This window comes from Argiope bruennichi, chromosome X1 (genome assembly GCF_947563725.1).
Source record: "Argiope bruennichi chromosome X1, qqArgBrue1.1, whole genome shotgun sequence".
NCBI lineage: Eukaryota > Metazoa > Arthropoda > Arachnida > Araneae > Araneidae > Argiope > Argiope bruennichi.
Window position 1 is genome coordinate 36,787,538 of NC_079162.1, and position 26,770 is coordinate 36,814,307.

Sequence of the window (26,770 nt, forward strand, 5' to 3'; positions counted from 1 at the left end):
TCATTCACTTAAAAAATTTAAAGTCCTAACCAAAATATGAACTCAAATTATCTCTCAGAACTAGCCATTAGATAATAAAATTACAAACTAAATATTTTGTTCGATATTATTTTTTATACCATACGATTTCATCTACAACATGAAAATTTAATTTGTCACTGTTAAAAAATTCTTTGAGAAATTGTAATAATAGTTATTTAGAATAAATGTAAAAGCAACTTCTAAGATAAAAACAATTAATAATCTTGATAATTAAAAAATGACTCTTTCCTTTCATCTTACGTGTGCCTTAACGATCATTTCGAAAACATCTTCAAAGTACTTTTAATGTCATTCTGAAGTAACAACGACTGCGAGTGGAGGATATAGATATCAAAATGAGCAACAAAATGAAATGGGTGCCAAAAGAGGAAGACTGGTGAGATTCTAATCTATTTTTCATACTCACGTACTAAACAAATGTTCTTTCCAAGAACATAATGTTTTATGTTTCCTTCCACGGATATATGTCGAAGTTGCGCTCAAAATTCGTCGCTAATTCCTTGACCATTAAGCGTGATTGGATGATGCAAACCAAAAAATCTTTCAGGTTTATTGCAGCTGAAAATAGCCCGAAATAAATCCTAAAGATGGCCAGAAGAATGTAGATCGTAAACTTTATCACGGTTTTTATCAGGATAAAGTGGATTTAGTCACATAGGTTCCTTATTTGCGGACGACTGCCTAATTTCCGGTTCGAATTTTCTTTTCTGCCTGTGCCGGCAATAAATGGAATTGTGACTGCGCGATTTTCTCCTTCCTGTAGTCCCTCTCCTTATTTAACAACCATCAACAAATATTACTAAGCGATTGTTGAGAGTTACCTGTTTTATTGGTGGGGAGTTAGAGTCACACAATTCAAAAATACAGAAACGTAGCTTTATATTGTATATTCTGGAAGCCATAAAAATTACAGTTTTTCTTTTCTTCAAAAGTCAAGATACTGTAGATTTTTCAAATACTCTCAATTATTAAATTTTTATACATCTAACATTAAGCTATATGTTGCATTTACAAGAAATTGAAACGTTCAGAGCTTATATGTGCTGCTTTACAAAATATTGATAACGCAATTCTTCTTTACCTGAAATATACAGAAATGGAACTTCTATTTATGTATTATTGGATGAAAAATGTCTTTTTACTCCACTAATAGATTAATTATTTTCCAGATTTTTTGCATATGAAATGTACAATTCAAACTATCAAGACATTTTGAAAACATGGATTTTAGAATCCATTCAATTTGATGCAAGAAACAAAGGACACGGTTGCGCGTAATAATCTATCTCATTCATATAATATTTGTTGAGAAAATATTCACTTACATGTTTTATATTTAAAAATATTGAACACACATCGAATTTATTTGTAAAAAATTAAAATTCATTATTGTTTTATTTCATAACGTTATAATCTACAAAAAAATGTGCAACGCTATAATGTAAGAAAATAATGAAAAGGAGTTTTATGAAACATCTGGAGGTCAAAGATATCGTAAAAGCATGCAGTCCTGAAATAACTTCTTTACATAACTGAAAGGTTAAGTGCACTCATTATGCACTTAATTTTTTCTTAAAATTCATGATTTAAGATTAAGATCACGTTAATTTTCCATTTACTCCTTGCTGCAACTCACATTTTTGCGGTTTTTGTTTTGAATTACAAATTTTTTATTAAGAAATGACTACTTTATTTTAGTACATTTTAAAAAGAATATTTAAAAACTACAATTATTAATAAAAATTTTCAAAGCAATTTAAATTTCGTAATTAAAGGTATTAAGGCACCAATCAATTTTATATCAAATTCACATCTAAGGGGCACTTTCCCAGGTGGAATTGAAACTGAATCAGAATGAATCGAATGATCGATAAGTAACTTCTGAAGGTCTTAAAATATTGTATTGTCAACAGGAACAGACAACAATTCGAAATTTTTTAACTTTAGCAAATCAGTGTGAAAGTGTAAAAAACCAATTACAAAATTCTGTCTTCGCAAAAATAAAGAAAGTTGAAATACAAATAAAAGCTTATGCAATGTATCATACTTTTATGCATTTTTATAAGCTTGTACAATCTATCGGGAAATTTGTTTATTTAATCATAAGTGTTCGAATAGAGAAGCTTTCAATTTCATACTTCATTATTACGATAATTTAAAAATTGAATGGATTATCCATATACTGCAAATTTCCAAAAGTTTGGCTACTGCTCGAAATTAAATTATTTACATACTTTAGCACATTCCATTTTATATTTTCTTGGTAAATCACAAACATAATTAAATGAATCCATAGTGTGTCTTTGTAAATGAATTCTTTACAGGAACTGAGCATAGGTAAGCTTCTTTTAGTTACATTTCTTTTCAAAAAAATTAATTTTTCAAAGAATTCAAATTTCTTTAAAATTGAAACTAAAATCAGCTATGTTCAAAAAGCGAAATCATAATGTAAAAAAGAAGCCAAACAGTATTCAATAAGCGTCTAGAAATATGGCAAGGCAAACACAAAATGTTCCCTACAGTATTAAGGACGTATCATGGTTGGGTCATAGAATAGCCTTTTACATTCAATTAGTAATATTTGGCCTTAAAAAAATGACTAGAACGAGGTAATTTTCTGTCTTCGTTACGTCTCTAAAGCTTGCCCAACCACGTCTCTTCCATGAATACGCAAATGGTTCTATCATTAAATTACTGTATATATTTTAAAGCCCGAAAGTGGATATCACATTTTCTGTGAACAACCATATCTAGAATAATTGGGCCACCATTTCCTTTGAGAGTAGTACTTTGAACCACACCTGACCATTTGAATGGATATATACTTGATCCAGCTTAAAACGGTACCAGAATATTATGTTGATGGCTTACGTTAAACGTTCAATTCGATTCGATCACAGCCGCTTGTTTATTCAACATCCAGCTGCAGCAAACACGCCTGTGGTCACATTTCTGTCCAGATAAAACTGCTTTGACATTTCCGGTTATTTGTAATACATATTTACTTTCATTTTGTCCACAAGTTTTAATGGCCTTTCAAATATTTATGTATTTCTTATAAATAAAACCTTTTACCAATGCATTTGTACATTTACTCTTTCAGGATCAACTTAAGAATTTTTTTAATCTCAAAAATAAACATATTTAAATTTCTATTCTATAAATAAAAGTAAACAAAACCTAGCTGCCTCGCATTACAAACAAGTAACAATTACATAGCTGTCTCACATTCAGATAATATGAGAATCTATTTATGTAAACATAAATTAAACAGCCAAGGAATCTACTTTTAAAAGAAATTCCATTATCTTCAACAAAATATTTCGATAAGTACTTAGGAGAATATTCCAAAATAGAATCAAATTTGTGAAATTAAGCAGTATTTTATCTTGAATCTCTTGTTTAAATATCACACAGATTCAGAATTACAAGATATAAATGTGCCGAATTTTGAAATTTCCCATGTGTTTGCTTCAAATTTCTATTTTGCAGTAGGCCAAAATGGAATTTGAAAAAAGAAAAAAAATATCAGAAATTTTAGATTTCAAACTTTTCAACTAGAATTAGGACGAAATAATAAAATTATGAATTAACATGTAAATTATTTATAGGTTTAGAAAGGAAATGTGACTTTATTAATAATATTACTCTCTCAGGAAGAGGTATACTCAAATAAAATTTGTTTTAAAATATCCTTACAAATTATTTGCATTTTTATAGATTTCAAATTTTAATTGAAAATGTTCATTCTACAATTATAATTCTTTTATATTTAAAATACAAGTCGAATTTAAGAGAATTGCCTCTTTCTTTCATTAAAATTTTGATGGGTATTTGCTAGTAATATCTTTAAAATAAATTTTTTTTGTATCGTAGTGAGGAAAATTTTAAGAATATGCTTTGCAATTTCTTAATAACAAGTAATTGTGTATAATTAAATTCTTCATTTAAATATATATAGTATTATGAGTTCCCTTATATATGAGCGATCATTGACCATGTGTGTTGTTATATATGTATGTGTGTGAAAATAAATAAGAAAAAGACAAGAAAGCATCTTTCCTTGGATTAAATACACACACCCAGCTACAATATTTATTATTGAAAGTTTATTAAAGAGAATTCACAATCAGAAAAAGATATTAAATTAAATTAAATAATTCGTTATAAAAATAATTTCTAGAGATTTTCTAGAATCGACGATAAATTATAATTTACTAAAAAATATTTATAGGTCAATTTAATTAATTTATTCATTAATCAAAAAGTTTTCACATTATCCAATACGAAATGAGAAAACTAAGAAGAAAAATGGTTAACTGGGGTTTTACAATGATGAAGCTCTGAATCTGTTAAAACAAGAAGAGAATTCGTTGCAATTCTTTTCGAGCTAATTAGAACAGGATTTGACACAGTAGTGTGTCAAATTAAACTGCTTGTCAGTAGTTCTGGAATTTACTTGGGTGACTGCTTCATTTAGTCCAAGATCTGAAGCAATATGTGCAGAGGTAAATGAGAAAGACGGATGAAAAATGTATAGTAATGAAATCACGAGAAACGTGAAGACTTATTTCCTCTTCATATTTAAAATAAATAGTCACTTTTAAAATTTCTAAGAGAATTACAACTTGTATATAATACAATGACGAATGGAATCTTGTGTACATCTTATATTGGGAGAAAATTATTATATTTGAGGAATTTAAAATTAGTGGAATATTTTCAAATATTTATAATTAAGGAAATTAAAAAACATTTTATAAAGCTTCAATAAAGATTTTATTGCTCTATTTTCATAAATATTAAAAATAAATTTTAAGAAAATTTCGTAATTGCACGTAATTGTCTCATTATGAAATTAAAAAGAACTTTTCATCCCATTGGAAATTCTTAATATTTTCATCGCAAAATAAAATTAAAGCGTTTTATTCAAAGAAAACATATTTATGATTTTTAATCAATAACCTAGACAGAACAACATAAGAAAAAAGAAATATATATAGAAAATGATAAAATTTATCTTAAAAGCTGCATATCTAAAAAGCTCAAAATAATGCTGAATGAGTGATTTCATTATTTGTTATGTATATGATGCACATATGCATAATAAATAATGAAATGTTTGAAACTTAAATGTTTATATATAATTATAATTAGCATAATCAAACTGAATTTAAATGTTCTATAATAATCATAATTAGCATAATCAAACTGAATTTAAATGTTCTATAATAATCAAAATAGATTTTTTAAAATAAAATATTTAAAATATTATGAATTGATGAATAAAGTGATAAGTTATTAAATGAATATATAAACTATATTAATTACATTTAAATCTTCATATTTAAGGAATATTATGCTTTGCATGTGCAATTAGCCACAATTTCTGCAATATCTCACGAGTTAAAGAATTATCTATTTCACTCAATTTTCACTAAAATTTTATCACTAAATAAGGAAAAGATTTTATTTCGAAAGAAAAATTATTGGTTGGGATTTAGAAATGGGAACTGAAATGTGTAAAGAAAAATTGAAGGAATGAATAAAATAAGGCTTTTATTTTATTAAAATTGCAGTAACTTTATGTAACTTCTAAACCTTCTCATACATAATTACAGATATATAATATAAAAATTATAAAATTATCGGTAAAATATATTTACTTACACAGTATAGAGACATTGAATGTTTGGAAGACTTTCTCATGCCGGGGTGAGTTTTGAGCTATACATGTGAATATCTTAATGTTTTTGTTCTGAAAAGACAAGGAAAAAAAGAGAAACAACAACATTAAGAAAAATGCTTCTATGTGACATAATTATAACACAGAAATACTTAAAACATCAAATCAAACCATGCTTGAACATAAAATCTAAAAACTACTTACAATGGAAGATAGACATAAGAAAAGAGATATACATAAACACATACATTCTAATATAAAGTTGCAGTAAATATTTCTAAAGCATGCCCATTTGAAAAAACTTACACATCAATATTTGTTTGATTAAAATATACTACAAAATAAGTACATTTTTTTAACATCTAAATCGGTTAAGAAAATGCAAATTCTGTGAATGTCATCAAACTTATTATTTTGTTTCAAAAGTATAAAGCTATAATAATGAGATTCTAAATATAAATGGCTAACATGTAGTAGGCGATAAAATTAATTACGGAATTGTATACATTTCATTAAAAAATTACATAATGTAGTAAAAAAAGTGGTATATTTGAAATTTAAAATGTTAATATAAAAAACAGTTATCCATAAAATATCAAAATTAGCGTTAAAACTGAAAAATTACATAATGTAGTAGACTTTTAATTTTAGTTTTTTGGCCAATTTTTATTGAAATGTTTTTCATCATTCCATTCTACAAACAATAAAACTTACCAAGTTGAACGGAAAGGAATTTTAAGAATAATTTATTTATTATAACTAAATACAGATTTTCCAAATATATATGATTCAGTGCAAGTAGGCTTATAAAACCTTTATAAAAATTTTAGACTTTTAGAAAAACACTAATTTCCCGTTTATAAGTTTTACAGAATGTAATTTACGAAACGCATATATATACGCACAAGAATATATACTATTATAAAGCATTTATAAGGTGTGAGTGGGTTCTAAAATACTAACTTTCCAAAAACTCTTTTTAAGATTTATCTAAAAATATACATAAAAATTCTGAGATAATAAGAACGCAAAAAAAAAAAAAAAAAAAAAAAAAAACATCAAAGCTACAAAAAAAGGCTTATTTCCTGTCTATAAAGTTCAAACCGTCTATTCTATAAGGCATGAAGTACGTGTCTTATACATAATACGATTTATACCAGATTACCTAATTTCTGATGTATTATGTAGTTTTAAAAATTTAAGAATGTATAATGTCCACAGTGAAAATTATCAGTTTAAAACCAATTTAAGGCTGTAATAGAGCAGATCAACAATTAAAGTAGCTATTCTTAAAATCTTAAAAATATAACACAAAGTGAGTATATAGTAAGAATGTCTTCAAATTATTTTATCTTCATTGTATGTGGTAATAGAAAATATAATTAATTAAAAATTCCTTTATTTACATGAGCTGAACTTAAACGTTACCTACTATCTATGAAATTTTTTATTGCAAGCATTCTAAAATAAATAGTCTTATTTAATGATACTGATAAATATTTATTATATTCCACATTAAATAAATTTCCCAATGATCTTCAATATTTTATTTGATTTTAAAATCCAAATAAAATATTGTATTTAAATAAGATTTGTTTCCTGTTTATAAATATGGAATTTTCTAACCGATTAAAATTCATTTCCTAACTATTCTATCTAATCTATCGGAACTAAATAATAAATTAACCGTTTAATTTCAGTTAGTTTTGATTCAACGTCAGACACAATCTAGTAGCATCTTTCAGGAAAATAGATTACAATATTCATAGCAGTTAACATTATCAAGCATAAAATATGTTTTGGATCAAAATTTAGAATATAATTTTGTTTGTCAAAAATTTGATCAAAGAAAACATCTTAAAGCCGTGGCAATCTGAATATAATACCATCAGAAAATGAAGCCACGATATATCAAATTTAATCAAAAGTACACTATCCTACTGATATCAAAAGAAATTATTCTCAAGCAATTATTAAATATTCAAATATATTATGACTTGGATTAAATTTATACTTAGAGTATTTATATCAGTACCTCATGCTTAATATATTTTTTCCTGTGATCTCCAGATCTTTGATAAAAAAATTAATTTCTGCATTTGAGTTAACTACCAAAAAAGTGCCTTTTTGAAAACTTCTTTTTCTTTATATTTAAGAAAATTTCATTCAGTCATATCTGTTTCTTTAAACAGTAAAAGTTCTTTAAAAACCTTAAAAAAATATTTATTTGCTTGAAATACCAGACAATTTTTATAATAAACATTATATCCATCTCTCAAAACGAGTCTTTATCATACAGTATGTTTACGTCTTAAACTATTCAATTTCATTTGCATTGTAAAGCACTAGAGAAAAGCATTATCATAAGAACTTAAAATTTTTTTCTCAAATTCAGGCGCACTTGAGCCATTATATGAATGAATTCTGTATTCTTTCGGTACTCTACGATTTTCATTATTTTTTTACCAAATGAAAAGATATATCCATCCACGTTTCCTATTTTATTTAGGGGTATGTTAAATTCCTAAGGAAACATTTGTTAGGGAGTTGTTCGGGTACCAAAATTTGCGTTGTATATATAGTCTCCTCTTTTTCTGGAAGGTTCAGCAATGAGTTTTTAAGACTGTGCTTGGAACTTAAAAACGAAGTCTACACACAAAGGTGAAGTGATTACTTTATCTTCTGTAAATATTCTTAGTAAATCCAGGTACAAATCAAAGTAATTCTTTCTACGTATTTAGAATTGCAAAATAGCCATGGGAAGTTCCCTCGTACTTGTAAATTTAACATTTCTAGCTCATTGCTAAGCTGTCTTAATACCAGGCTGTCTGCAGCTTTAGAATGTTAAGTGTGGAGAGTGTCAACAGCGTAAATATAAAAACGCTTCGCTGAATTTACAAATAGTTTCAATTTGTTTTCCAAACACGCATTTTGTTTGTTTTCTGAATTTATTTTAGCTTCAGACCGTTAAATTCAATAGAAGCATGAAGTGGAAATGACTTGGATATTTAATTTTTTTCGAAATGCTTATTTTGAATTTTCAATACTTCCGACGGCGCCGTTTGATATCTCCATGCATTTTAATATGAAATAATTTAAAGTCAATGAAAAATGAAGAATGATTCTCTATATGGAGTTCCAACCAAATCGAAGGCAGCATTGAATTTTGTTTCAGCGAGCAAGAATTTGCAGAGGCAGCATTAGGTTTTTATTTAAATATGTTTTAAAATGTAATAAAGAAATCAGGATAATAACATAAATTTAAGAACTATACGTGGGAATGTGAATTCATAAATTAGAAACTTTGAAATAATCAAATAAAAAATATAGCATTATACCTAAATTAATTTTAGTACATGTATTCACCATTTAAAATCACTTTACGTCATTAATTATCTTCAACGAACTAGCATACTTACATAAAGATTAATTTTTTCTCAAGTATCTTATTTTTAATATTGAGTGTGTATATTGTATACAAATAGGTTTTTTTTATAATCTTAGAAATAAATTTGTTTTATTTGCGTCATTAAGTTCAATTATATACAAAATATATAGATATTTTTTCCTTCTCATATATTCTGACAATAGTTATTTATCATGATTTGAACGGTTTAGAATACGCAAATTTAATTCGAGAGAAGTTCGTAAATTGTTTAAAAATGGATTTCAGATTTTTAAATAGCTTACGAATTTCTCTCGAACTATTACTTCGCATTGGGTTTAGAAATGTATTTCGGATTTTTTAAAGCAAGTGCATTAGAAGAAATATTAATAATTTTTATAAAATCGATTGTGATTTGTCCAAAATTTCATTTTTAATAAATTCATTTTTTCCCCTACAGTTGAAGATCATTTTGGCCGGAAAACTGAATTGCAGCTTCATTATCGAAATATCGTAAATCTGAGACCCGACATGGAACAGTCCATCTTATGAAGTCCGTAATCATTGCTGCTGTTAGAAGTTAATTATAATTACTAAGGAGCTGTTTTCGTCATCTTATGAAGTTTCAAAAGTTACAGAAGCGTAGTAAGAACAGGGCATGCTATGCTTTAAAAAATTGTTTGATCTGTTATAGGTAATGACGCATTAACAATGTACTATTTCCTGTCTGCAATAAATTGTTATCCTCTATTAATTTTTTGAAAATATTTGTTAAACGTTTGGCAATTGCATATTAAAAATCCCCATTGCAAGTCTCGATTAAATTTTATTTCCCAGTTTGTATCATTCAAAAAAAATTAAAAATTAACCACTCATTTTTCCACTGACGCAAAATAATAAAAAGAGATTTCTCACTTTTGAAAAGAAATGATTGAAATTTTTTATTAATGTTTATGTTATTATATTCCTTCCTATCCTTTCCCAAAATGTGTCAGACCTTTACAGTCAAAATCAGTTCGATGAAACACCTCCGAAATCTCAAGTAATAGCATGACAAATTAAAATATATAATGCTCGTAAAATACTCGAGAACAATTGAACGATCGAATGCATATCAACAAAGTTCTATGACCTAAATGAGAGTTTTCTGATGGTGAATCGCGTAATATCATAGATTAGGCAGTTTAATGATAAGAAGAGATGACAGAGACTTTGAAGTTAACGACATGAGTTTGACAGGTGAATTATAAAATGTGATCAAAATATTATTCATCTTTGCAGTGAAGTAAGTTCGTTTCTTTCTCTCTAAGTACCGTTTCTAATGATTCTTCCGATAAGCAGATTAACCAGAACTAGGAAAATGACATATGATTATTTTCTGAGTGAGCGTGTCCATAAATCTTGCAGGAAAGCTATCGGGATAAAATGATCGTATCGTAGCGTAACATTCATTTTTCCGCTTTTCGTTCCACCGCGTTGTTTATAGAGCAACCAAGTTAATTTGATTTGAATTACAACTGTTTAAGGACTCAGCTTTTGGATTTGATGGATTGAATGTTTACTAAATCAATTCCGCTTATTACATCACATTTTTTATCATATATTTACATTTATATTAAATAATTTTGATGCTTCAGCATCTGATTGTAGAAGAATGGTGGTAAAAATGGATAGATACTGATATGCTTCACTAAACCATTATGACAAATTCTTTTTTATCACCTTGTTTATATTCCAGGCTACTCAGATTACTCATGTACATTTTAAAGATTTGCATGATTTAATTTTACGTACAAAAATTGTTTAGATGTATTACATTTGTCATTTTTAAGAATTTGATGTTTTGGAATGTTTATGAATTTGAAAGTTCTACCAACAGTGCAAAAGAAAACTCATTTTAACTAGATTTCATTTTTGATATTTTAATTTAATATTAATATCTCTTTTCTATAATGAAGCAAATATACTACTTAGATTTTTTTTGGAGATATAACTCTTTAAGAGCTCAATCATTTTGTGCCTTGCGGAAAGGCGTTTGAACTTACGACGGCCAGTTTAGCGCACAAAATGCCCACGTAGATGACGGATTTTTGTTTGAACCGAATTTCGAATATGGAGCGCTCGGATCCATGGTCGAAACCGTACCACTAGGTCACCGTGGTTCTTGAACTCACTCTACTGACGGAAGCAGTGAAATGTTGTAGAATATAAAAAACTTGTCCTATCATAAACTAGTTTTAAATACTAAGCAAGGGCGTATAAAATGCAGTGGTATATACTAATGTACGCTAATATTTTTCTGAATGATAATATACATAATATATAGCAAAAAAACTGTCTTATCCAGTCTGGAATGATTAATATGTTTTGTAATTCCTTTTTATTTTTACTAACTGTTTAAAAATTCAAGATATTTTATTGATATCTTTTTATGTTTTGTAGAGTTTTAATCGAATTGGCTGAATTTTTTTTAAAAAATAATTTGGTGGAGTTTTTTTAAATAAATAATAATCAGCATGTTTATTCCTCTAAAGTAAATAACATAATATATCGTTTAAATTCTATTAAATTTACTATCTGAATAAAACGATTTGCTTAAAATTTTCATTATTTTCTAAACTTCAACAAATATTATTGAACTTATTTTCTAGATACAAATATAATAAATAAAAATTGTATGTTTATTCCTTTAAGGTAAATAACATAGTATTACATTTAAATTCTATTAAATTTATTATTTGAATAAAACGATTTGCTTAAAAAATTTGTTTTCATTATTTCCTAATTTTCAACAAATATTATTGAACTTATTTTCTAGATGTAACTGATTGAAATTCTTTTCCCATATTTATAAATAAACGAATCCCTACATTTTCCTTAGGAAAGTGACTTGCCAAGAAATTTTCTTTTGAAGAAACCGTATACATCATTTTATCGTTCGTGTATTAATATTCAAAATGCATTCTAAAATAAATAATGAGAAACCTTATACGGAAAGATAACATTCAATGTTTGGTGACATTTCTTTAAAAAATCATGGCGGCTTTCGTATAATTCAGAAATTTCATTTCATCTTCATAAATCATTTCCCCACTTTGATTTTATATATTTTCATTGACTAATGAAATATTGAGACTGGTGAAAAACTGATTTTAATTAGTACTAAGCAGATTGATTTTTTTTTTTGTAAATTTTTCTTAGAATTCAAATCTCCATAAAATAAGCAATAGCAATCAGGGGATCATGAATAAGGTTAAATAATTTAATAACTGTAAAAAAATCAGGTTGGGTCGAAATATTTTACTATCTTCTGTTTAACAAAAGATAAATGAAGTCTGGTATGGTATAGTACAATATTTAAACATCCTAGTTTTTTAAAAATATATACGTTATCGCCCAAGCGTATGCTTTACATCATAAAGTGCTAGATATTTCATTAAATAACGGATAAAGTTAATTAAAGTGCTAAATAAATTTACATTTTCGTGATTAAATTAATTATTTCATAGAATAATGGCATACACCTAGTTTAACACTAAGGATTATTCAGCCTGTAGCAAATGTAAGCAGCATGTCGTATTAGGCTTATAGAATGCTGTATTTTGGACTATAAAATTATGCACGTTATCTTCTGTTTGCATTTCAAGAAAACATCAAAAGCGAATGAAAAATCCCAAAGCATGTTTGGAAACTCAAGTTTAACTTACAATTTAACCGTCCATCTTTATTTAATATTTAAATTAATTTGTTAATGTGTTAAATTAGCAATTTTATATATGCATTAATTGAGATTATCCGATATTTTATGAAATAGCTGCTATTTTTAAATACACTTTAATAAGAACATATACATCAATTTATTAATCAAATTGTTTTCAAAATATTTTGAAATTCTTTCTCGCAAACTTTTATCTGCTAACTACTTATTAAATATTTTTTAAAGGAGGGGGGAATGCGTTTTTTGTTTGTTTGTTTTAAATGATCTAGTAAATGTGATGGACAATTTATTTAAAAATAAATTATATATGAGAGGTTGCTAATTTTATTAATAAAATTGATTCATTCTATCAATATTTTTTAGTTGTATCCTTGTTCGGTTTCATTTGTAAAGGTCGTTAGATTAGCAAAGACTTGTTAGATTAGAGAAACTCTTGTGACTTCACAAAATCATAGAATACATGAAACTGGTACATAGTTACTTGTACATTATGCTTCAAAATCATGAGATATAATGAAGCAGTTTTTTCAAGACTTTTAAAGTGAAAACATATATATAGTTCAAAAAATCTTACTATACATTACTTTAAGAAGTTATTTTATATAGTTTTATGTATCGGCAGTCTACTACATTCAGAAATCTTTTGCATTTGAAATTCACATTTGGTCACAGAATACGAGTATCCAAAGAATTCTGCGACAAATTTTCTGTGCTTTTGAGTATTATGCTAATGCAAAAGAAAATTTCAATCGACAGGAGTGATGTCCAAATGGCTTACAAAGGATAAAAAGACCTGATTCTGATATATTTGCATTTTCCTTTGTATTTTGCGAACATGTGTCGAGCAATGCGATACTTCAAAAGATATCATTTTGTATCATCACCTAACACCAAAGTCTTAAGCAATTTCTTTTTTTTATACAGGAACTAAAGGCGTATTTCACATATATTATCATATTCGCATTTTACATTACGAGTATGTATTTATCCATGTGCCACAGGAAAAGAAAATAACCACACCATTACACTACTTAAAAAAAAGTTCAAAAATTTATTTCTATTAATTTTTCATTGATACCATGACAATATTGCTTGAATTCAAATAAATTATAATTCATATCTTTTTAAAAAACATTTAAAAAAACAAATTGCGTTTCACATAATTTTTTTTGCTGCTTTGCCGAGGAATTAGAAACTGTCAATAGTTTGCGCAATGGGTATTTAATTTTCTTGAACTGCGAACATTTTACAGTTAATAGGTTGATATTTTAAATTTAGAGAGCAATACAGTAAACAGCGAGATATGAAAATGATTTTCATCTTTTTCTCATTTAAGTAAATGTTCAATTTTATCTTCTTCACAATTTATGTTCATAAGAAAAACTAGAGTGAATTAATTCTTCATACTTACATTGCAACGAGATAATTAAGTTTGAAATCCGATTCGTGTCTTGCAGGAGGAAGTTAATAATGTGAGTTCAGAGTTCAGCGTATGAGATAAGATTATACAGTTAAATGGTAGCTATGTTTTATTTGTCATTAATATGAACTTGAAAGAACAACTTAAAAAATCGTTGCAAATCAAAAATAAGTTCTTGAGATAATGTAAAATTTCATCTCACATGAAAATTATTAATATATGCACATCAAGCATGTGATAATAGAAAATGAAAGAAAGAAAAGAACCCGAAAAGCATTTTTGATGATGAAATGGATCTTCAGAGAAAACATACAATATTTGTAAGCTTCCAAAGATCCAATAGATCCAATCTCTATGGTCAATAATTGGCAATCGCTCATAAGAATATTAAATTCTAAAATTTTTTAAAAGAGAAAAACTCTTTATTTCTCAAACCTAACAAAGGAAATAATAAAAATTGATATCTTACATTTGTAGTCATTTTACCATTTTCAACTGTGCTATTCCTATGTGAGGCAATGCACTGCATTTATTGAGAAGCAAACGCACTGAAAGTAACTTCCCCAATTGTTCGCAAACACCAATTTTCGGAAGTCTTTCAAACTGTATTATATTTTCTCACAGCAAAAATACCAATCTAAAAGTAACTGCTACTTAAACCGGAATTAACTGTAATAAGCTTGTTTTAATTAAATTTGAAATATTTTATGACTATTCACAACCTTTTGTTTTCAGTAAGTAAACAGTTTTTTAAAAAAATTATTTATTTTTATTTAAATAAGCATAACAGTTTTAACGATGGTAAAACTCCAGCACATTAAAAAAGATTATTGGTATAACTTATAATAACTAAATAATTTGTACAAAATTTCAGGAAGGATTTAAATATGTTTTTTGAAATAACAAACCAAATATCGAATTAAAAATAATTTCGCAACACAATTTAAAATTAATTCAAGATTATCTACATTTTTTATTGATATAATTCATCTTAAATTTCTAGTAGGTTTATTAAAGTTTATGGGAACTTGTTGTTCTCTATTGTTTTTCAATATTTAAAACTAATTAAATGGTTTCAAACTAATAACAAAAGGCTGAAAAGATTCTAATATTAATAAAATCTGAACAATATGCGCAGAAAAAAGGATTAGTGTATTTACATTTGCATTAAACACAGATTTAAAATTAAATCCATTGTTTATCTTACACTCCTGTTTTTTTAAAAAGATAAACAAAGAGAATTTTTATTCTGTTATATCTTTGAAATCATTTCAACGAATAACAAATAAGTTTTTATGATAAATTAAAATGAAAAATTTGCTTGAAAACGCTATAGTCACTGTAATAAAATTTTTAAATGAAATTTTATGTATAGAAAAACTAATTCTGCTTAAGTTTAGGTCTTGAATAAATGACAGAAAATAACAAGTTTTTCATATAAATTAGAATTTTATCTTTGTTGAGCTTAAACTTTATATTTACCTTAAAAATGGCAATAAATAAACAAATATAAAACTGCACTTAGTATGCATAATTGTTTACTTAACATATTACAACTATATTACTTTACTTATTGCTTTTCGATTAATTATTTAAAAATGGGATCACTTAATTGTCTTGATCATTTTCTATCTCCTCTCTTGTTAGATGAATTTGTATTACTACTTTTCACATGAAAAACAATCTGCTTAATTTTGAAAATTTATCTTTTTGAACTCTTGGTTTATTATACATGTATTTTTAAAAGCAAATATTAATATCAACATGTATATTTAAATGTTGGAAAATTCATAAATAATTTAAAATATTTAACTAATATAGTATTGATTCTAAAATAGGGTGATAGAAACTTCGCTAGACACTGCCCAGTATAAATGACTCCGCACCTTTTATAAAATGAATAAAATAACATGATTTTGAATGATGAATAATATGATACGCATATTCATTAAATGTTGATAAATTATACAGAAATGAATTTCTAAGTCAAATTTCTGGAAATCAAAGGTTTGATCATTTTACAAAAATGTAAAAGTTCAATAATAGAATTACTCCTTTACTTACTCGATATCTTTCTCTGCTACAATATTTTTGAATTAAATAATATTGTACACAGATATTGTCTTTAAATGATTAAGTAAATTTCAGTGATTCTAAATATTATAGGTGATTATTCATCTATAATATTTAGAATCATATGAATCACTGAACAATATTCTAAATATTATTCAGTGACTCTAAATATTAATAATTAATAATCTTGAAATACATAAATAGCTACAAAATATATTTGTTCTTTCAAATTCATAAATTTTGGAGTAACTTACAGGCCATACTGATAAATATACATAAAGAGGCAGAAACTCAATTTCATTCAATTTTGCCTTCAAGTCAGAATCGATTGGATATCTAATGATTCCGTCTCTATAAGATTAAATACCAATTCAGGTTTTAATCGAGGAAATTAAAAACAAATAAATGCAAGTTTGCAAACATGTAAAATCCTCAAACATGTTTAAAAACTCCTTTTTAAGAATTCTGAAGTTAGTTTTGCCGACCAAGAATTGAATCCTGCGTTTAAAAGTTTTAGTAATTTATTATTACTTCAATTTTAATAGAAACATTTTAAAGTTGATCTTAAAAGTATGAATTTATTATTAAAAACCTTATTAAGTTTTAAATGTATTAATTGGATCGAAAAATTACTAAATGAAATTCACGAGTTCACATTCCTAATTTAGAGCATGTTTCAATAAGTGTGGTCTCTATTTTAAGTTAATTGATCAGTTATTCTATTCCAGTTCCATTATGAATGAGCTGACAAGATATGGATTTAATATGCATCGATTATATCATTCAAGGCGAAATGAGATATCCCAGAGAGGAATTCCATTCCACAAATATGTTTTACAGGTTAATCAGTTCGAAATATTTATTCTGATGAGTATGTTTAAACTGCACTCTATTAGGGCATTATATGGCCTGATATATAGTATATTTAATTATCACCCAATAAATGCAATTGTACATATCAAATGATACAAAATTCAGGTTCTCTTATTCTGTGTTGGGGCATCAGGTTCTTATTCCTCTAGCAGATTACACAGTGGACAGTAAATTTTGATATTTATTACAGTTATATAAATAATTTCCACTGCATTGTATTATAAACTTTCAAAATACCAATAAGATACAAAATTGCATTTTTGATAAATAGGTTAATATTTTGTTTACTTCAGTATATTTGGAAACTTAAATGATTTTCAGGTTATTTTGTGCAATATGTGTTGCTTTGTTTGTAAAGACATTTAAAAATATGAAAAGTCTTATAGTCGAACATTGACGTAATGATCTGCAAGAAAGTTATATGTGTGTTATGTTTTACGTATTTATGGTAACGATGTTTAATCTTTAAGGAAATTTACTTATGAATTTATATTTGAATAAAAAATCATTGAACCTTTATATCATACAAATAAATTTATTTTAAAAATATCGTGGCGTTTGCGAGTAAATTAAGAAAAATATTCTAGCAAATTTATTAAAGAACATAAATAAGTCATTTGAGTGCAATGAAATAAAATAAATATCTTAATTCATATAAATGTACAAAAAGATAATTATATCAAGGGATATAGTATTCTAAATTTATCAACAAATAAATAAAAAAATGCAAAAGACTGAAATATATTTCTCAATCACAATTTCCTAAATTTAATAGAGCCTTATAACATTTTCCAATTAATAAGATCATAAATTTTTAATAAATTATTTTAAATCAAAATAAAAAATTATAAAATATTGGAAACCTGTACGTTTATCATATTTAGCTTTATTCTCAAATTCTCAAATTAGAAATGGAGATTATAGCATGATTAAAATTTTTGGCAAGTTTATTAAGAGAACACGTATATATTTTTGAGAGAGATAAAAAGTATAAACTATTTTATGATATTTTGACCATAAAAAATTACATTTAAGTAAAATTTCCAGTAATTGTGTCTTTGTGAAAGAATGTTTCAAAGAAAAAAAAATGATTTTATTAATTATTCAAGCAAAACAAAAAGCTATTAAAAAACTAAAAATAAGCTCATTGTTTATAAATTACACAAAATGGCATTTTTTAAGATTTAAATTATAAAGATAACAACGGCAAATATATTATTAAAATTATGTGCTCAGTCTCCATGAATAAAATATTTGCAATTATTTGCATAAGTGTCAAAAAGAATTAATTTTTTAATCATATAAATTAAAAGGCTTTTACATCCAGAAAGAGAAAACACAGAGAAAATGTCTGAAGTTTATTCTTAATTTGCAGCATCAATATTTCGACAACTATTTATCTCAATATTAAAAATATTTGCAATAATGTATTTAAAATGTGTTTTCCACCATCATTTAATGGATCATGAAAATGTTGATTGGATTGTGAGTTAGTTTACAGAAACGGTTAGTGTTTTTGCTCATATAATGTTTTTCAAACAGTAGCTTTTATATATAGTTGAAATAATTTCGAAATAATTGTTAGCATACCCAGATTCCGGAAATGTTTATCGAAGTATTCATAGAAACGATTTTTTTTTTTTGTTGTTGAAAAAGAATCTAATGAATAAATGATATTTGCTTCCGAATAATTCTTTTTTTTTATCAGGATTTCAGACAGAAAAACAATATTTCCGAGTTGTTTTCGAAATTTCATACATGTTTTGCAATAACATGTCTCTTATAATTTATCACTAAGTCCTGCATTTTTTTTATCTTGAATTAATTCTGATTTCTTCTAGAAGAAATCAGAATATTTATATTTGCTTGCTATTAATGTTAAACTGCTTTATACTAATTGTTGTTTGCATTAAAATTTTTCGCTTTTTAAATTTTTTCATAGTTGCAGAATTATAACTGCCCCTAAATCTAATTAAAATATTATATAGAATAATAATTGTAATGTATAGAAAAGCTATAAATTGCTTTTAAAAATATTATCATACTTCCTTATACTTTCTTTAGAAATAAAGAAACGAATCTACTTTTTAATAAAGAATGTTATTTATGTCTAATCACTTTATAAACATTTAAGTAAGTTATATTATGTTAACGTGCATGAAATAGAAATTTATTTTCCATTAAAAGAACTCAATTTAAAAATTTAATCTTACGGAATGCTCAAGAAATTCCATTAATCAGAACATAGAATATTTTTCAAAAAAATCTTTAAAAAAATCTCCGAAAATCTACGAACTACAAAATATTTGTAGTTCGTAGTTTGTTGAAAAATAATCACTACTTGAAATTTCTCATATAATTCTATTCAATTATCTTTTTTTATAACAATTGAGATATTAAATACAGCTTAATCATAAAAACATATTTACCTGCTATGAGGAAACTTAAATTTGGAAATTCTTTTTACGAAATTCTCTTTTTTTCTAAATAACGAATTTTCTTTTACTAAATTCCTTTAAATTTTTTTTATTTATTAATCACAAAACAAAATCTTTATAATGTCTGATAAATCTTAATAAATATTTCAAATATCTGTTAACGCAAACATTTCTAAATCTGTTAAAAGCAAATCATTATGCGATGCTCTCTACTTTTAAAAATTACATCCCCCTTTCTCTCTTTCTGATTCCGATATTAAACTAGCATTGTACGCGATCACGCATATTGCATAGATTCTTAGTTGAGAGTTTGCTACTTTTATTAGTCTTTTGTCTGAAATAGATATTCGAAACACTCATTGCCTTTTCTCGAAGTGCATTATCCATTCGTCAGCTTTTAGTATCCATTTCCGATTATAGGCTACGTAAAAGAAATCGAATTTCCGGACTACGATCCTCTTAAAGGATAACTGGTTAGGCTTACAGCCCAATCAACTAGCTGAAAGATTTCGTAGTTTCTTTGCCTTTCTCGCATTTCATTTAGCTCTACTACTGTTGTTTATTCGTTAAATGCTAGGTAAAGCAAAATATTTGATTTAAAAGGAATTCTAATAAATTCTAAATGCATGTAAGTTAGAAGTAGAGAGAAAAGTTTCATTGTTCGGAAAATGCATGTTCAAGCTGTATTAAAAGCCCAAAATCTATGAAAAAACATATGCATACAACAAACTATTGTTTTTTTTTGATAAAGAAAATAAAGTATAACAAAATACAGTTTAATCTGAAAATTTACGGTGGGATATTTTAAAGCAAAATATATTCGAACTGAAGATTTTTAAGAGTTTTTCGAAAAATTCTCTAGTCTATTATTTGATCGAACATGTACCCACACTTTATCTTTTCATTTTAGGGCCACATAGAAATCGCGTCTCAATTTGGCGAGGTACGATATTATAATCTAACATATAAATGGCAATTCGCTTTGTCCAAAAATGTATATCTGTATTTGCAAGCGTAGTTATTAAAAGTAGTTTGTGATTTTGTACAGAAAATACACAAAATAACAGTGGACATTTAATAAGTTTCTAAATTACTAATGGTATGATTTAATTAATTTTCTAGCTTGTACAAATCTATATTATTATACTGAAATTCAAAAAAATGTTTGAAATGACTTTAATTCAGAAACAGCGAAATAGAGAGGGGCTTGCGTAGATAAGGTGATTCTGCTTACGTCTGTTGTGTAAGGAAATCCACTGATTAGGAGAAAAAAGATTAATAAATTTTTTAAAACACTTTTTATGAGCGATATGAAGAGTATTTTTCTGCAAATTTTTAAAACATCTGGTGTCTTAATAGTTGTATTTCAACTAAATATTTATGAGAAAATGTAGATCCTCATTAAAATGAGTAGATGGTATCATGATATGATAAATGATAACTTCTCAAGCTTTTGCTGCATAATTTCAATTTTTAAGTTATTTTGTAAAGTTTGTACATAATCAGATTTCGCTATAAGTAAGAAATCCCGTATGGAATCCATAAAAATGACAGATACATGCTTAAAGCAATTAAAACGAACCTCTATTGAAATAATGGCATTTACTGAAATGTATTAATATTTCTGAAACTTTATTGCTAAACTTTGAACTATATGGAGGTGGTAAACGCATATTCTTTCAACACATATTTCAACCTGAAGTATTCATTTTCTAATTAAATTCAAACTTCTAATTGATTTTCAACTTTAAAATTCGTTTGCCGTTCGATTTTCTTTTTAATTATTTGTCAGTTTTCCTCAATTACCTTTTGCATAATACAAGCTATAAAGTTGAAATAGTATGCAAAACAATAAAAAAAAGCATGAGCTCCCTAGTAGAATAAATAAATTGAACATTAATTTATCTATGGCATATATTACGTATTTAAATTCTAAATCATTGGTCTTACATGTAAAAATTGGATAATCTTAAGTATACATTTCTTTTCTTTATTTTTTCACAAAATTATTTATTACAAATATTTTTAATTCACCGCGCTATTTTTTTGTATCATTTGCATCTGTTTCCTAAAATGTTAGAGAAGTGATAAAAACTAGCTTTTGGAAATTTGGTTACATTTTTTTTATACTCCCGTTTGTCTTGTTTATAAAAAATCTTTGTTATAATAGGGTTTATGAAATATTGCTTTTTCATCTGCTTCATTATTAATTTTTTATAGTTTTATAGTTATTTTTTACACTATTAAATTAGAATCTGTCACTATTTTTGCTTTTGGACATGGAAATCTGTGTTTTGAAATTTGATCGAAGATTTTTGATCTAAATATTTTATTTTTCGTTTCTTTCTAATGATATAATTCATGCCTCGCATTTTTCAAGAACCTTATTATATCTTCCACTTCCACTTATTGAGCTCTTGTTATTGCTTTAATCTAAGAACAATTTAGACTTAGAGAAAATGGAAGTATAATGTTTCTGAAACAGAAATTATCCTCGCGTTGCCATTATTTTAAATATGACTATAAGAAATACGAGATTAATAAAAAAAGAAAAATGCAAATTAATGTCTTTTTTAAAATTATAGAAGAAACATGTTATTAAAAATTTAAACTAAACAGGGCTCATAATTAATGAAACAAAGTATGCTCTGTTTAATATGGAAGAAAATATTCCAAGAGCATAAATTTATTGTTTACTAATCCATGTGCCAAAGAATGAATATTTATAACCCATTGTGTATAGCCTTTGATTGATTTTGAATTCTTATAAATGACCATAATTTACAAAGTAATCTATTAATGTTACAGATATGAAAATCTCGTTTCATACACTTGACCACACTTCCGACCAACATCTGTAGCTTTGACCTATAGACTGGGATTAAGTACCCTCGACCTACTGATAAACCTGGCGAAATCCACCAAATCTCTGTGATAAAGTCAGAAACCAGGCTAGAGGGGGTTAAAGCTGCAACCACTGATGCATTCTATTAGAATATCTCCAATCTGATGTTGTTCTGGGTCATTTGCTTTCGCTAATAAGATTGGCACCGATACTGCATTCTATATATATATATATATACATAGGAATTTTGATTACCGATATAATATTATAAATAGTTTGAGTTTTTACATTTTGTGATTCATGAAACATTGTTTTAAAATGTTGATTCCCTACTGTTATAAATCAGTTATCACCAAATCTAAACAGAAATCAACAAAATGATAGAAAAATGATGATTAGACAAATAAACAGTAGCTATGAACATCTAAATGAAAAATATAAGCGTTTGGTATCAAAAATACTGGAAATAAAAAATATTTCTAGTTTTCAATATATTATATATATATATTAAAAATTAAGGAAAGCCAATGAACCAGTAGCCCAGCCAAAACCACTAATCCGAATTTTGGTTTAATATGATAGCCCCTGACTTCTATATATGCCAATAAAAGTCGTATGTCCTCTACCTTCCTCCATTTGAAAAAGAAATCAAAAAATTAAAACTATGCAACGCATTTTCTATGGAGAAATCATGTAACAGATTTCGCCAGCCAAAACCATTGAACCGATTTGAATAAGGTTTTATATAAAAACTCATGATCCCTGTATATGTAAAAAATATCTAAATCGGTACATTGGTTTGGTTTGGTTATATATTAACGTCCCATTTGAAGCAAAACTAGGGCTATTTTGGGACGGACCTCGTAATTTTGAACCGCGGTCAGATGACGAGGACTGGCACCCCCCTCTTCAAACCACACCACACCACACCAGCGGGAGGACGTTTGGTCATGACGGATTTAACGTGCAACTGATCCCCTTACACAACGGTTCTTCGGTGGAATCGGGTCACGAACCTGAAAAATTCCGGTTCCGAAGCCGAGACCTTACTACCAGGCCATCGCGTCCCCTAAAAAATCGGTACATTAGAAATGTTATTTAGTGGTTATGTCCCTAAAAACTCTATATATGATTTTACATTCGTTTGAAAACACAGTTTGCCTGATTTTTGGTGAGAAATAAATATTCAAACTGATATTTCAGCCAAGGAAATTTAATTGGATTATTAAAGTGGAAAATAATACGCAAAGAATATTTGAAAGATGCATACATATGAATATTTGGTTATATATATATATATATATATATATATATATATATATATATATATATATATATATATATATATAAGTTTTGAATTTTATTATTTTAAGTCAATCAATAGTTCCTTCAAGTAAACGCCACTGACCGATTTGCCGACCTTCCTTGAAGTGATCAGTGAAACAGTATAAAATAGCAATATACCAAGCGTAAGTTGGCAATTCATTCAAACATTGGTTATTCAATTATAGTACCGACTTTATTCCTTCATTTGATTCATGAAAATATGCATATATGTGTGAAAATAACTTTTCGAAGAAATAACAGCTATACAAGTTTTGGAATATCATATTTATAAAATCTCGGATCATTAAAGAATTTTAAATTGAGAAAACCTTATTTAAAAGTTAAGTGATGACGTAACACATTTATAACAATTGAAAAAAGACGAAAATTTCAAACAGATAGGGGCATGCGTAAATGTTAAAAAATCGATTACTAATCTGGATACTTTGCAGATCTTGCTTAGAAAGACGACAAAAAATATTCAGTTTTCAAATAGAGAAAATTAATTCCTAACTACAGAAAAATATCTCGGATTTGATATTTTGGAAGAATTTTATTCCTATCTTAAATGCTACCATATCAACAGCGTTTCTTTAAAAATACAGGGAATTATTTTGCAGAGTTTAACATTTTATATGTAGCTAAATAACTCGGTATGTTGATTAATTACCCAATTTTAAAGCCCTAGGTTACCAGATCTCCATAGAAAAGGCTCCAAATAAATATGCCGTTAACAATATTATCACCTAATGCAATTTAGGAAATATATGCTTCACCATGTGATCAGGTTAAGGATAATTGAATCAATTGTAACAGGGAAGTGTGAGAATTACCAAGTAACGTAACTACATCGAGGGCAATTCCCGTTTCAATTTTGTGATATAATTGAGCGGCATACGGGCATTTCAAAGGAAGATAAAAAAAATAATAATACTGGAAATAATTTAGCAATATACTAGACTAATGGGAGGAGATGAAAAGATAACTAAGTATTCATCTTTATATTTCAGGAAATATACTTATTATTCATGAATTGTTCTTTTTAACATTCTAATTCCTAGAAGACTTTTTGTTAACAATACCTTTTAATTTCCGCGTTTTGATAAATTCATGCCTCATATCAATTTTAGCTCTGAACCTGCTTAATTTTTTTAAATCTCCATTTAATTATAAAACTTGTGCATGATTTAAATACTTTTTAAATGAAGCAAAAAAAGCTTATAGAAATATGTAAAATATATAAAGCTATATATTTTATAGCTATATTTCTATATAAAATATATATAGAAATATATAAAGCTTTAGAAGCTTTATATATTTCTGTTATATAAAGAATTAAACATAGTAGCTCGCAAAAAAGCAGGATGTACTAGAATATAAATAAAATTTTAACCGCTGAAATAGATGGATAAGAATGTGGATGTTTACCATTTCATTTTGAAGCAACGCTGTTCATTGCATTATAAATTCTTAAACACAGTAACGATCTGTATTAAAAATTCTTAAACACAGTAAAATTATTGAGAACATCATCTGAATCAGAAATATATTCTTGGAACCTATGCCATGCCAACTGGATTCTCCCAATGCCATTTTAAAATTCGCAAAATATACATGTATGATACACGGATTTCGAGGACCGCGGTAGCCTGATGATAAGGTCTCGGTTTCTGAACCAGAAGGTTTCAGGTTCGTGAGCCGATTCCACCGAAGAACCGTCGTGTAAGGGGGTCTGTTGCACGTTAAAACCGTCATGACCAAACGTTCTCCCGCTGGTGTGGTGTGGTGTGGTGTGGAGAGGGGGATGCCAGCTCACGTGTCACCCTCGTCATCTGACCACGGTTCAAAATTACGAGGTCCGTCCCAAAATAGTCCTAGTATTGCTTTGAAAAACGGGACGTTATTATAATCAAACTAAACTAACACTAAAAACGGGTTTCGAATGTTATCGAATCTCAATACTGAGATGCTAAAGCTAAGAAACCAGATCACAGATACTTCAAGAATAGCTATAAAATTATTATAAAACAATGTAGACGGTCCATCCTCATCGTGTCCATCTCTGATGGCAGATAAATTCTAGACAATCAGAAATAAACAAATACTTTCTACTCCAAAAATGAGAACGGAAAATTGATTGATGATGATTTAATTGTTGTATGTAATAATGCTTTCAGTATTTGATTCAATAATCGTGACCTAATGCCTTGAGAATACAATGTATGCAGAACATGTAAAGCAAAATAAATTGCAAGAGTTGAAAATATTGCCTGAAAAATTTCTATTACGTTAAATGTTTGCAATGGCTTAGTCTGTTGCCATCATCAGCGCATGATTTGAAGTCATAAAAAATAATCTGAACAGTTCTTTGGTCATAGACAATTGTGAATATAGAAATAATTTTATAAAGATTCATAAGGTTTATTAAAAATACATTAATAAAATTATTTTATTTTGCTTATTCACTAGTAATCATTATTCAAATTTAACGCAACAAAAAGTTTCCATTATTAATATATAATAGTTTCTTGCAAATCGAAAGTTTCCATTATTTATATATAATAGTTTCTTGTAAATCGAAAGTTTCCATTATTTATATATAATAGTTTCTAGTAAATCGAAAGTTTCCATTATTTATATATAATAGTTTCTAGTTAATTATTCATCAATTTAATGATTTCAAGTTTTTGCGTGATTATGATAAGTATATTTATTGAAATTCCTTATACTTCCAAAGGATACAATTTGTTTTAATTACTTCCCTCTGATAAATTTATTTTTATGTAAATCATCTTTATTTTATCTCATATCCCTTCATTATCATTCAAATAAATAGTGTAATCATTAATGTTACCACAATAACATTAGCTATGTAAAGATCATAAAATTACACGAAGAATAGTTTATTTTTTAAATAGCTCGAAAAAATCTTTTTATACTCCTAAAAATTTCTCTTTCCATGTA

General features: G+C 26.8%; 1 protein-coding gene across 1 annotated transcript in view; it reads right to left on the reverse strand.

Annotated features, from left to right (window-relative positions):
- Positions 1–26,770, reverse strand: part of LOC129958649 (nephrin-like) — a 658,065-nt gene that overhangs the window by 237,213 nt on the left and 394,082 nt on the right. Inside the window, exon 9 of the mRNA XM_056071256.1 lies at positions 5,713–5,800. Within this exon, the coding sequence (XP_055927231.1) occupies positions 5,713–5,800 (88 nt within the window). The remainder of the gene's footprint in view (positions 1–5,712; positions 5,801–26,770) is intronic.